Here is an 11491-nt window from a genome sequence, read left to right as displayed (position 1 = left end):
CCGCTCGCGCCCTCCTCCTCACAGGACCAGCCTGGGCTTCCCGCCCCGCGACCTCCCACCGCCTTCTCGGGGGCCCTCTCCCCTTCCCTTCTCCCGGCCTAGTCCGAGGAGGCGGGTCCAGCCGCGCGGCACACCAATCCAAGCGTCTTGGGCCGCCTCTGCCTCCCGCAAGTCCCGCCCCACGCTGCCGTCCCCCAATCGCGCTCCGCGCCCGCCCCGCGGGGTCGCCCAATCGCGGGCAGCCTGGGCCGCCGGTGCCCCGCCCCTCCCGCGCTCGGCGGCGGCTCCGCGGGCGGCCGCGCTGGGCCTCAGCATTCTCCGAGTGGCGCCGCACAGCGTCGGGCCCGGGCTGCCGCGTCCGGAGCGCAGGCGGCGGCGCTGCTGCTCGCGGGGTGCTGGGCAGAGTTGGCGAGCGAGGCGGGTGCCACCGGCCGGCCGGAAAGGCGCCTCAGCTCCGCCGGGGCCCGCGGCGCGGGACCCAGGACCGAAGAGGAGGCGGCGCCCCGGCTGCCCGGGCCTGGTGCCCGCCCGGAGGGGGCCGCGGCCGGCCGTTCCCGGCCGGGAGTGTCCCCGTCGCGCCTCCCGGAGAGGCCCCCAGAGCTCCCGGTCGCCCCCTGGGGGTGCCCTCAGCAGCCCCGGACTCACCTGCTAGGGCCGCCCGGCTCCCAGGTGCGGGGGCGTGTGCGCGGCGAGGGCGCCTCCCCCGGCCGCCAGCGGGGCGGGGGCGGGGCCGCCCGCCGCCCTCGGCCTCCCCGGTCCGCCAGCCGCGCCCGGTAGCGCGGCTGAGAGCTCCCCAGGGACCGCGGTGCGGGATGCTGCCCTCCAGCGCGGCCGGTCTCTCGCCGCCCGCCACCCCTACCCCTGCCTCCTGGGCCATGCCCCGCTGTTTACATGCCGGTGAAGCCCCCGGCCACTCCGAGCCCCTCCGAGCCCCGGCTCCCCGACGGTGAAGCCAGCCGGCCCGCGAACTGGACTGGTCGCTCAGACCTGGGCCCTCCGGACTCAGATCCCCGCCCGCTCGGCCGCCTTCGCCACCATCTGGGCGGGATCCGGCTCTGATGTTTTGAGGAGGGGGTGTGGTGTAGGGAAAGGAATCCTGGGGATTTCTGGCTTCCCCCCTTTTTTGGCCTTCGGGGCTTCAGACTCAGGGAACTCGCTCATGGCTTTCTTGATGAAGAAGAAGAAATTCAAATTTCAAACCACTTTCACCCTGGAGGAGCTGACTGCGGTCCCCTTCGTGAACGGAGTCCTCTTCTGCAAAGTCCGGTTGCTGGATGGCGGGGATTTTGTCAGCTTGTCGTCAAGGTAGGAGCTGGGGCAGTCGCGCCTGCAGGGGAGGGGGATGATGAGCCAGATCTAGTCACTTGGCACGTGGAAGCGCCCTTGTGGGCCCAGAGAGTTCTGGGGATTATGTGTGTCTGGGGCAGGTTTGCACAAGGCAGGGCTGAGTGATCTGGGAGGTCTGGGCCTGAGAAGCTGGCAGGGTGCCGGGCACCTGTCTGCAGGTGACCAGCTGGTTAGGTGGGGGTTCATTCTTTCAGCCAGTCTTGGGGCCCTGCATGCCGGCCCATTCCTCAGACTTGCACAAAGAGCCCACCAGGATTTGTGCCTGGAAGGGCTGAGGCAATCAGGAGTATTCCAGGCCACCTTGCACCCAGCTGGCCGCTTGGGCTGTCATATGATTTAGAGACTGGGCCAGCCACAGGTTCCCAGGCACTCCTGGTCTGGATGGAGGGAGGTGGCTAGGTTTTGGCCTGCCCAGCCCTCTCTGAGTGACTGTCCTCTTTTGGCTGGGGCTGGGTTGTTTTGCATTGCAAATGCCCTTGTTAAGGAGGCTGCCACTCTCTCAGAAAGAGGCCCAATCCAGTTTGGTTTTGTGTTCTTCCCCATCCTGCGGGTCCAGCTGTCCAGCTCATTGCTGAGGGTGACTGAGTTCCCAAGCTGCCCCCACTGAATGGGCCCACCTGGGATTACATAGTTTGGGCCTGTGGTGGGGAGAGTGAGTCTGACAGATGGGGCTTTGAGTCCTGGATCTGTCACTTTCTGGGCCCAGTGCAGGTCTCTGTAAGAGTTGTGGAGAAGTTTCAGTAGATAGAATGCAGTACCAGGGCCTGGGACGTGTGCCTAGGCCATGCTGGTTCCCTTCCCTGGTCTGTCCCTTTGCTCCTCAGGCCTCCTTGTGGGCCCAGTTGGCTGGAGCTGCTTCATGGTTCTGCAATGGAGAAACTGAGGCCCAGAAAGAGGAAGTAAGGTCTTTCCAGGGACCTCACAGGAGGTAGTTGTCAACTTAACTTGGCCTATTTGGCGACCTGTTGGATGAATCTGGTGATCTGGGAGGACGGGTGCGGGGCGTGGAGTGGGGGGTGGGTGGGCATACAGCCTAACCCAGATTTAGGAATCTCCGGTGTGGACAGGGTGGGGTGCCTTTTCTCTGCACTTGGGCCCACTTAGGCCCGGAGGCTCCCCAGTCTGCCAGGAATTGCTTATCTGAGGAATTCAGAGAAGGGCTGCCCTTTGCTGTGGGGGCTGGTGGCGGTCCTCTGCTGCCTGGGGAGCCTGTGATCCCGTGGCCACCCACGTAGCAGCACAAGGTTTCGGGGATGGGGTTGTGCTCAGAGCTAGGGCCTGGGGTCGGCCACTCACGGCCGGGTGACCTTGGGCGAGTTACCTAACCTCTTGGATTCCAAGAACCAGCATTTGTTGGTGCTGTGCTGCCTGTTTTATTAACACTTCTTCCTTAATTCCTTGACCATGCCATGGAGCGGCGGCCAGGTGGGGAGGGGGCGCTGTAGGATTATTATCCCCATTTTACAGAGGTGAAAACTGAGGCTCAGGGAAGGAGTGATTTGCCTGAGCAAATACAGCAGAGCCCAGATTCAGAGTCGGGGTGTGCTTTTAACCACTACCCTCTTCTACCTTTGAGCCTTTGTTGCCTTGTCTGTGAAGTGGGAGAAGTCACACCTGTCCCTGGAGTTGTGAGGATCATGGGTAATGTCTGTGCCTGTTGTTGCAGCAGTTGTAGTTACTATGGCAGAGGGAGGGGTCCAGGCCCCAGGCCCCAGCCGTCCTGTGTCTTGGAGGGACCAGCTGGAGTCAGCAGAGGGTCTAGATGTGAGCAGGGTATTGGATCCCGTTGAGGAACCGGTATTCAGCCCCAGACTGAGGTCTCCTCCCAGGCACTGGGGCCACCGTCACCCTACCTGGCCCGTCAGCCTTTCCATTGCCATAAAGCTGCCTCCTCATCTAGGAAGCTCTAGAAAGTTCTAGGTTTTGGCCCACAGCGTGCGGATTTCACCGTCTGCCTCCCCTTTTTCCCTCCTGGCAAGGAGCCATGGATTCCCTGAACCCAGCCGAGCCCAAACAGCTTTTCCCAGCCCTCATCCTGGATGAAACCTGAGCCGGTTGTGGAGGGAGGAGCTGACGTTGAGCCCCCAAGGCTGGACGCTTAGTGAGCTCTGGGTACCTGTCTGCTGCTGGGCAGGTGTGGCTGAAGAGAGCAGACAGTGATGTTGGGACCTGAGGCTGCTTTAGAGCTGCTTTGGCTTCTGCCCAGGAGATAGGGGTTCCTGGGCTCCTTTCACCTCCACTCCCATCCCACCCATCCTGTTCTGCAGTCTGGGAGCCCCGCCTCACAGCCCACCCCTCCAGATGGCCAAGGCCCCATTGTTTTGGAGTTGGAATAGGGTCAGAGGTGATGAGACCTGCTCAGATCCTGGGCCCAGATCCAACAGCATACGCTTCCCAACCCCAGGGACCCCTGGGATGGCCCAGAGGCTGCTGGTGGCGGCATGGGGGTTGTGTGAGTGAGGCAGGCCTGAGGCCCCACTCCTGCAGCACCCGCCTTCCTAGCTGGAGTGTTTCCTTATGTTGGGTACCATGGCAACAGCCGGGTACACAGCTCCAGCCTGACCCAATTTGAGCAGGTAGAACAGGTGGTATGTCGCGCTGTCCCCCAGCCTCAGCCTTCTGAGGCCTCCTTACGAACAGTGACGCTCACAGCTACCACATTCCGAGGGCCGGTGCTACGTGCCCGGTGCCGTGCTCAGTGTTCTGCAAGCGGTATATGCGCTAATCCTCTTGGTCACCCGGAGGGGCACCAAGGCCGGGGAGGTGAAGTCACGTGCCAGTCACCCATCTGGTAATGCAGTTGGGAAGATAACCTTTTTATCATTAGGGTTTAAACTGCCTTTGATGTGTACTTACCGTGTGCCAGGGACCTGCCGAGCACCTTGGATGTGTGATCGGTTGAGCCCTGGAACCGCTCCATGAGCTGATGAGGAAACTGGGGTCAGGACACCTGAAGTGATGGGCCCGTGTCACTCAGCTAGGGAGTGGCAGGGCTGTGATTTAAATCGGGCAGGCCCAGCTCCGAAGTCCTGCCTTGCCTTGGTAGCAGAGGGCTGGGAGCAGCTACAGCCCATGTGATATCCTCAGACTTTTGAAGAAGGTTCTTTTTATTGGGCTGGGTCCAGATTGGGAAAGTCCAGATTTGGATACTTTCTAGGCACCAAGCTAGGTCCTGTGACATCTGAGGAAAAGGGGCCCTAGGGCCATAGGTGGGGGTGAAGCTAAAATCGCTGCTGTGGATTTGGGGCCAGGCATGGGCTGGCACTGGGGCAGAGTAGGCATTTGCCAAGGTCCCTGCCTGGAGGCCTTCCAGGCAGATGCATCCAAATGGCATCTGGAAGGCTTTCCCGGGGTCCTGGGGGGGATGCAGAGGTCCCAGCCAAGTCTGGTGAGTTGGGAGGCAGCAGGCTGGGCCGTGGTCTCTCCAGGGCAAGGGTGCAGGCTTCCAGCCTTGAGCCAATCTATCCTTCAGGCAAGAAGAATCCCAAACATCCCGAGAGGGCTCCGTGCCCGGTTGGCACGGGTCCTGTGGCCCGGCCCATGCACGTGCTGGCGGTGCCAGGGGAGGGAGGGAGAGGGAGGCGCTGATTTACCTTATAGCAAGTCCTCTCAGGAGGAGAGCACCTCCTTAGCCGAAGGGTTGGGGGGCTGGTGCAAATGAGGAGGAGGAGTTGCCGGGCCTGACTGCTCCTGGCCTTGAGGGCCCAGCCGAGGGGCAGGGGAGCAGTGCGGCCTGGTTTGCCCATTAGGATGATGGCTCTTGGCTGCTGAGTGGAGAAGACACAAGGGGGCCTGACCAGCACCCCATAAGGGCCAGTTGGAATTGGCCGAGCGGGTTTTGCTGGCCCGGCTGCGTGGTGGCGGGGAGAGAGACAGAAGAGTGGGCAGACTGGAGAGAAGGTTGCCAGGCAGAGTGGGCAGGTGGGTTTCCTGATCCTGAAGTGACTGGCACCACTATTGCTTAGTGGCTGCTAGAAGATGGAAGTTCAGAGGGTGCACAGTGGCCAAATATCGCTGGGGTTTGGCTGCCCCATACTGTGCTCTGATAGTTTTTGACAGAGTAAAAATCCAGACTTTCGGTTTCTTTTAAGTTAGGTATCTGGGAACAGTGCCGCGTGGCAGCATTTGGCCCAAGGGGCTTTGCGACTGCCTTCTCCACGGGCTGCCTGCTCTAGGCTCCTGACCCCACTGTACACCCTTGGACTTCTGCCATAGTCTGTCTCCCTCACTTTACTAGGTCCTGCCTGGTCCCCGGGGCCTCTGCAGAAGGCCTTCCTTGTGCGGGCTGGGGGGCATGAGGAGGCAGACACTTGCGGAGAGAGGTCCTGCTGGCGAGCCATAAAGGCCACCCCAGGCAGCCGGGCTGTGGCACCAGGCCAGCCGCTGGGTCCCTGCAGGGTCAGACTGTGCTGCTGGTGCCCCTGGTGAAGCCCGAACCTGTCCAGCCTGTGCCTGGCCTTGGTGTCTGCTCCTTGGACCTGGCCTTTGCTGCCAGCTGGCCACACCTTTGGCAGGTGCCACCCTGGCAGCCCTGCCGCCTGTCTCCCGGCCTGGCAGTGGCAGAGCCCTGACCTGAGGCGATCTGAGTCTCTGGAGCCAAGGCTATTCCCTGAGGCCTGTTCCTCACTTCAGGCTCTGTCCTGATAGCCACTCTGGCCAGGCGTTCTTGGCAGCGATGACATCGTGTGTCTGAGTGCCCTGAGTGCCCTTGAACTCGGCTTGTTCGGTACCTGGAAGTCCTGACTTGCATTTGGGAAGCCTTTACTGAGCCTTGTGACGGCCACTGGCTTGTCTGCTCACGTGCCTCAGGAGCCTGAGGACTCAGCGTATGGAGTCTGGTGACTGCCATGGGGCGACCGTGCGGTCACTTGCCTGTTGCCGGGGGTGGGCAGTACAACACCATGGCAGCCAGTACGCGTTTATCTTCATCCTGACAGACAGCCACGGCAAGGTTTGAGCGGGCGACAGACATCAGATTTGCTTAGAAAGTGACCTGTAACTTAACACGAGGTGGGGGCAGCGGGGGCGTCTCTCTTCATTATCCATCTTGCCTGGCCAGTGCTTCTCCCAGGGCTTCAGATGTGCCCTGTGACCCGACGTCTGTCATCTCCTGGGCCTTCTGGCTCTCCATGAGGTCATACCATGCCGTTGGTGGCCTTGGTGAGGCCTTAAACTGCCCAGTCTGTGCCTGGCAATGGTGTCCGCTTAGGGCTGTGGTTGCAAACCTGTGGTCTCCGCTCTGAGCCATTTTTGGCACCTTGGGCTTGGAAAGGCGCCCACGTGCAGGCTTGGAGTCGCCATCCCCCCGTCCCTACCCAGATGTCAACTGAGAGTGGCCAGCCAGCAGCCCCCTCGGCCAACTTGGTTCAGCGGTCGGGAGGAAGCAGCTCTGATGGAGGACTTTGCGTGTTCGGTCAGGCTGGTGCCTTGCTCCTGCTGTAGGACTGGGAAGGACATTCCTGTCCTGCCTCTTGCTGCCTGTGTGACCTTGGGCAAGGGACTTAGTCCTTTAGACCCTACCAAGTGGGGCTGGTTGTGCCTGCCTCGCAGTGTTCTTGGGAGGACGCAGTGAGATAATGCCTGTCAAGCGTCCAGCTTGGCTTCTGGCACATGCTAGAAGCACAGGGCACACTGCAGTCCATCCTCCCGTCCCTGGACTGAGTCACAGCGGTGGGCTGGGTGCACACCTCAGTTCCCACCCCCTTTGCCCACTGGTCCTGTGGCAGCTGGCACTTGTTTGTGGGCCAGGACTGACCGGAGTGCTGTGGAGAGAGCGCACTTTCCCCAGGGGGCTCTGCCTTCCAGAAGTGGGGGAGTGGGCGAGGAGCACATTTAGTGTCTAAGGGGCGTGCTAGCATGCTGGAGCACAGGGTCTCCGGTGGGTCTCCGTGACCGTGCCTTTTCTTTTTTTTTAGTTTATTTATTTTTTAAGAGATAGAGAGAGAGAGAGGGCAGGGGAGGGGCAGAGAGAGAATCCTAAGCAGGCTTCTCGCTGTCGGCACCAAGCCTAATGTGCAGCCTGAACCCAGAAGCACTGCGAGATCATGACCTGAGCCGAGATCAAGACTGGACACTTAACCGACTGAGCCACCCAGGCGCCCCAGTGGGTCTCCGTGCTTTTTTGGTCCCATTGGTTAGAACCTTGGGGTGCTTGGCTCTGAGCCAGAGAGAGCTGGGGCACTCTCCCCAGGAGGGCCTGGGCTGGGGTGGGGTGGGCTGCTGCCTGCGGGAAGGGACCCTCTCCACGGCCAGCTTTGGAACCCACTCTGACAGGCTGAAGATAGCCCCCCCACTCGAGGTGGAGGTCCCGGGTGTCAGACTCTGTGGAGGCGGGAGCGGGTGAGGAAGCCAGGGGCCCCTCAGTGGATGTGGATGGGAGGCCCCTGGCGCTCCCCTGGCTCCCACCAGACCTCACTCTTCTACCTATTTGTTTCTGCAGTTACTTTGACCTCAGTCTCCCTCCCCCCACTGCTTTACTCAGCTAAACTCCTGCTCAGCCCAAGAGCCACCTCCTCTGGGAAACCCCCCCTGGATTCTTTTGCCCTGTATACCCACTATGGGCCCTTATCTTGGGACACTATAGGCTGTGTCCCTGTCTCTTCGCTTCTTCCCCGGACTGGGCAGGAGCGGCCTCCACTGCATCTTAGTCCTGGGACTTGCTGCTGTTGGTCGTTGCTGGCACGGGGCTGGGACTTTTCTCTCTTGGCACCAAACCAGCGTGGGCACTGATGGTGCCGGATCGTGTGCCGGATCGTGTGCCGGCCACTGCCAGCTGCTTGGGTCCAGCCCCTCCCCACCCCGGGGCCAGAGGTATCAGTCCGTGTCAGGAGCAGCCCTCACCCGCCTAGCGGGCAGCTGGGCACCACCATGGGCTCAGAGGGTGTGATGGAGAGGCAGCTGGGGGCACTGATGGGTTGTGGGAGGTGGGAATGCTCCTGGGGGGATGCGGAGGACGAGGGGGTTGGGGCCCACCCCGGGCTCTGCTGTTGGACCTTGGCAGCTGCTCGCTGGCTCTGTGACTGTGGCCAGAGGCCTTGTCCTCTCAGCCTTGGTTTCTTCCTCCATGGTGTGGGGGTGCTCATACGGGGGTGGAGGGCTACCTGTTCAGCACAGGGCCACGTACCTGGCAGCCAAACACAGACGAAACTTGCTGAGAGGGGAGAAGGTGCATATAGCCCAGGGCTCGGGAGGGCTCTGGGAAGGAAGGCAGAAGTCTGGGTCCTGTTCGCAGGCCCGGCATCTTCTCCTCCCATTGCTTCCTCTCTGCAGGCAGACACGCGGGGGCAGCACACCTGCGGCCTTCAGTCCCTCAGGGATAATTTCCTGAACACCTTCTGTGTGTAGGGCCCATGGTGGCTCCTGGGGGCAAAGTCCTACAATCACAGCCCTCCCCCGCCACACACAGGAAGCAATGCTGGGTTTGGTCCCAGGGAGGAGTGGGCAGGTGGTGGGGAGAAGAGCACCCTGGGGTGGAGGGAGGGTGAGGGCAAGAGTGCTGAGCAGGGAGGAGCCAGTGGCCTGGGGGCTTGGAGTGGCAGGAGGCCATGGGAGGAGGGGGTTGGACCTTTCCCAGGTGGGGAGCCGGTGGAGGAGTCAGATCGCTTAGGACCAGGGGCAGCCTGGGGCTCCGGTTTGCAGAAGGGGAGGTGGCTTTCAGCTGAGAGGGCAGCTTCCCACCTCGGTCATCATGGAATGGTTCAAAAACAAGGCTCAAGCCTCCACCGCTGCCCCTCACAACCAGGACGGGCGTCACAAACGACATTGAGGGAAGGAAGCAGACAGGAGCACGTTGTGTGATGTTGTTTATATAAAGTTCAAAAACCATCTGATTCAAAACCCACCTGATACAGGTCAGGATGAGGTTATCTTTCCCGGGTGGCAGTCATGCCTGGGAGGGACTTCTGAGGCCTGTCCCCTTCCTTGGGGGCTGGTTACAGGGCTGTGCTGAGACTCTGGGAGCTGAACACTGAGGATGTGTGTGCACACATGTGTGTCAGCAACAGCCGTGAGACCTCCCACGCCTTCGGGAGTGCTGGGCGCCTCTAGACAAAACTGAACCTCCTTCTTGGGTGCCTGGAAGCCTGGAGGAGGTCCTCAGTCTTGCTGGAAGGGCGGTCTGAACCGTCCTGACCTGATAAGCATCGCTCCTGTTTACGAGGCCATAACTCATCTTGGCAGCTGCCAGCGGTCTTCTCCGGCTGCAGATTTTCCTTCTGCTGCTCGCAAACCCCAGCAGGGGCTTCTGGACCGCAGGGCTTGGCAGCTCAGAGGGAGGAGTGGCTCTTGAAGCTGCCAGACCACGGGATCTCGCTAAGCCTTGCTTTCCTCATCTGTGAAATGGGGTGATAAGCTATGTGGTGTGGGATTAAGTAGATTAACACCTGTTGTGTACCCAGCATAGCCCCTGGCACAGAGTACGTGCTCAGGGAAGGCTGGCAGTGATTGGTATTAATCCAGGGCAGTTATTGGAGGGGATCCACGGGTGGGACAGAAAGGAAAAATCCACATTCCTCCATTTCTCCTTTTAACTGTTTCTCTTCTCTCTTCCTGTTTTTCACCCAGTCAGCAAACATTTGTGATTCGAGCCGGGCTACTGCCCTGACCCTGCACTGGGCACTGGGCCCAGCAGTGGCCAAGACAGCCATGGCCCCTGACCTGGGGGCCCATGAGCCGGGGGAGACCATTAGTCGCAACCATGCTCAGGGAAGTACTGAGCACCGAGGGGGAGGGGAGGCATTGGCTTCTCCCTCCTGCTCTGGCCCTGCCCCATTTTTTGGGAATGGCCCTTTGACCGACTGGGTACTCTCTGTGAATGCCAAGAGAAGGCTCCAGCCCCTTCTGAAGATTTTGAGTTGGCTGAAGAGGAATCACATGGACATGAGTGAGAATGGCCATGCCCGGTTTGGATGCAGACAAGACTGATGCCCAGGCTTATTCGGGGGGTATCTTCAGCGTCCCCCTCAGGCCCAGCTCAGTGTAGTTAATGCTCAGTTAATGTATATGGCCTAAGTGAATGACAGAGGCAGTGATCGGCCCAGGGTCAGAGCATGAGTCTGTAGGAGAATCAGGTGTCAAGGAGGAGGTAGAGAATGGTGAGTGATGGCCTCATGGTCCCACCTGACCCTGAGCTTTCTGTCCTGTGGTTGGAATCTCGGAGAAATGCTGAAGATGGCTGGTAAAACAGGTCTGAGTCTGTGAGGAGACACGACTCTGAGTCTGAGTGGTCTCTGAGTATTCCTCGGTCACTTCAGAAGACCAGGGAGCCATGTGCGGGGCAGTGGGAACAGCTGGGGACAGATCCAGAGGTAGCGATAACTCTCGACCCCTTGGACTCTGTGGAGAGCCAGAGGACATGGCCCAGCCACAGCTGGGAGGCCCTCTTCCTGGAGACGGAAAGAGCATTGCAAGAAGGCCCATGGCAGCCCTTGTTGAGAGCAGGGCTGTGAAGGTCACTGATTTAGTCATTGGATACTTACTGAGTACCTGCTATGTGCCAGGTGTCATCCCAGGACTCAGCAGCAGCAGTGAGGGAGACAGAGGCCCTGCGTCCAGGAGTCCCACGCTCTGAGACACAGGAGCCTTGTTTTGTTTTCACCTAAGACCCAGACCCAGAAGAGGAAGTGATCTGTCCGGCTACAGTAGTTGGGGGAAGGGTGCTTACCTGAAGGCCTAGCGGGGTTGGATAGGGGCTCAGAGGACAGGGACACACCCGTGACTCACTTACGTCCAGCCATTCAAGGAACAGGACTCTGGGGATGGGATTCCCTCCCCCCTGTTTGTCTTCCTTGGATGATTCAAACGCCACCCAGATGTGAGTCAGCCAAGAGCAGCCTGGGCCACTTGCCGGGTTCAAGGCCTGGGGAAATATCCAGATATATGGTCCTGGGGTGGGCAAGGGGAGGCTCAGTGAGGAGCCTGGCTTCCTGCTTCCGACGGTTGCAGCCACATCCCCCATTCCACGTGAGTGCCCTCTGGGGGTGGGCTGTGAGGTCAGGCTTGGTGGGCCAGATAAGCACCTCCCGTGTGAGCAGAGGACTTCTTGAGAGTTTGCTCATCTGTGAAGTAGGTGGAGGTCGTGCCTGCAGAGAGTTAATGCTTGAGTAGCACCTGGCACGTGTGCCTGGATACCTAGGAAACAGGAGCC

At 60.3% G+C, this 11491-nt stretch overlaps 1 protein-coding gene across 1 annotated transcript in view; it reads left to right on the top strand.

Moving 5' to 3' along the window:
* The first annotated feature begins 285 nt into the window (after nt 1-285).
* The window catches only part of EEIG1 (estrogen-induced osteoclastogenesis regulator 1), a 35967-nt gene continuing 24761 nt past the window's right edge, over nt 286-11491 (top strand). The window contains exon 1 of the mRNA XM_060608541.3: nt 286-1305. Coding sequence (XP_060464524.1) covers nt 1160-1305 — 146 coding nt within the window. The 5' untranslated portion in view covers nt 286-1159. The remainder of the gene's footprint in view (nt 1306-11491) is intronic.

Source organism: Panthera onca, chromosome D4, assembly GCF_046562875.1.
Source record: "Panthera onca isolate mPanOnc1 chromosome D4, mPanOnc1 haplotype 2, whole genome shotgun sequence".
NCBI classification, from domain to species: Eukaryota; Metazoa; Chordata; class Mammalia; order Carnivora; family Felidae; genus Panthera; species Panthera onca.
This window is presented reverse-complemented; position numbering and strand designations above follow the sequence as displayed.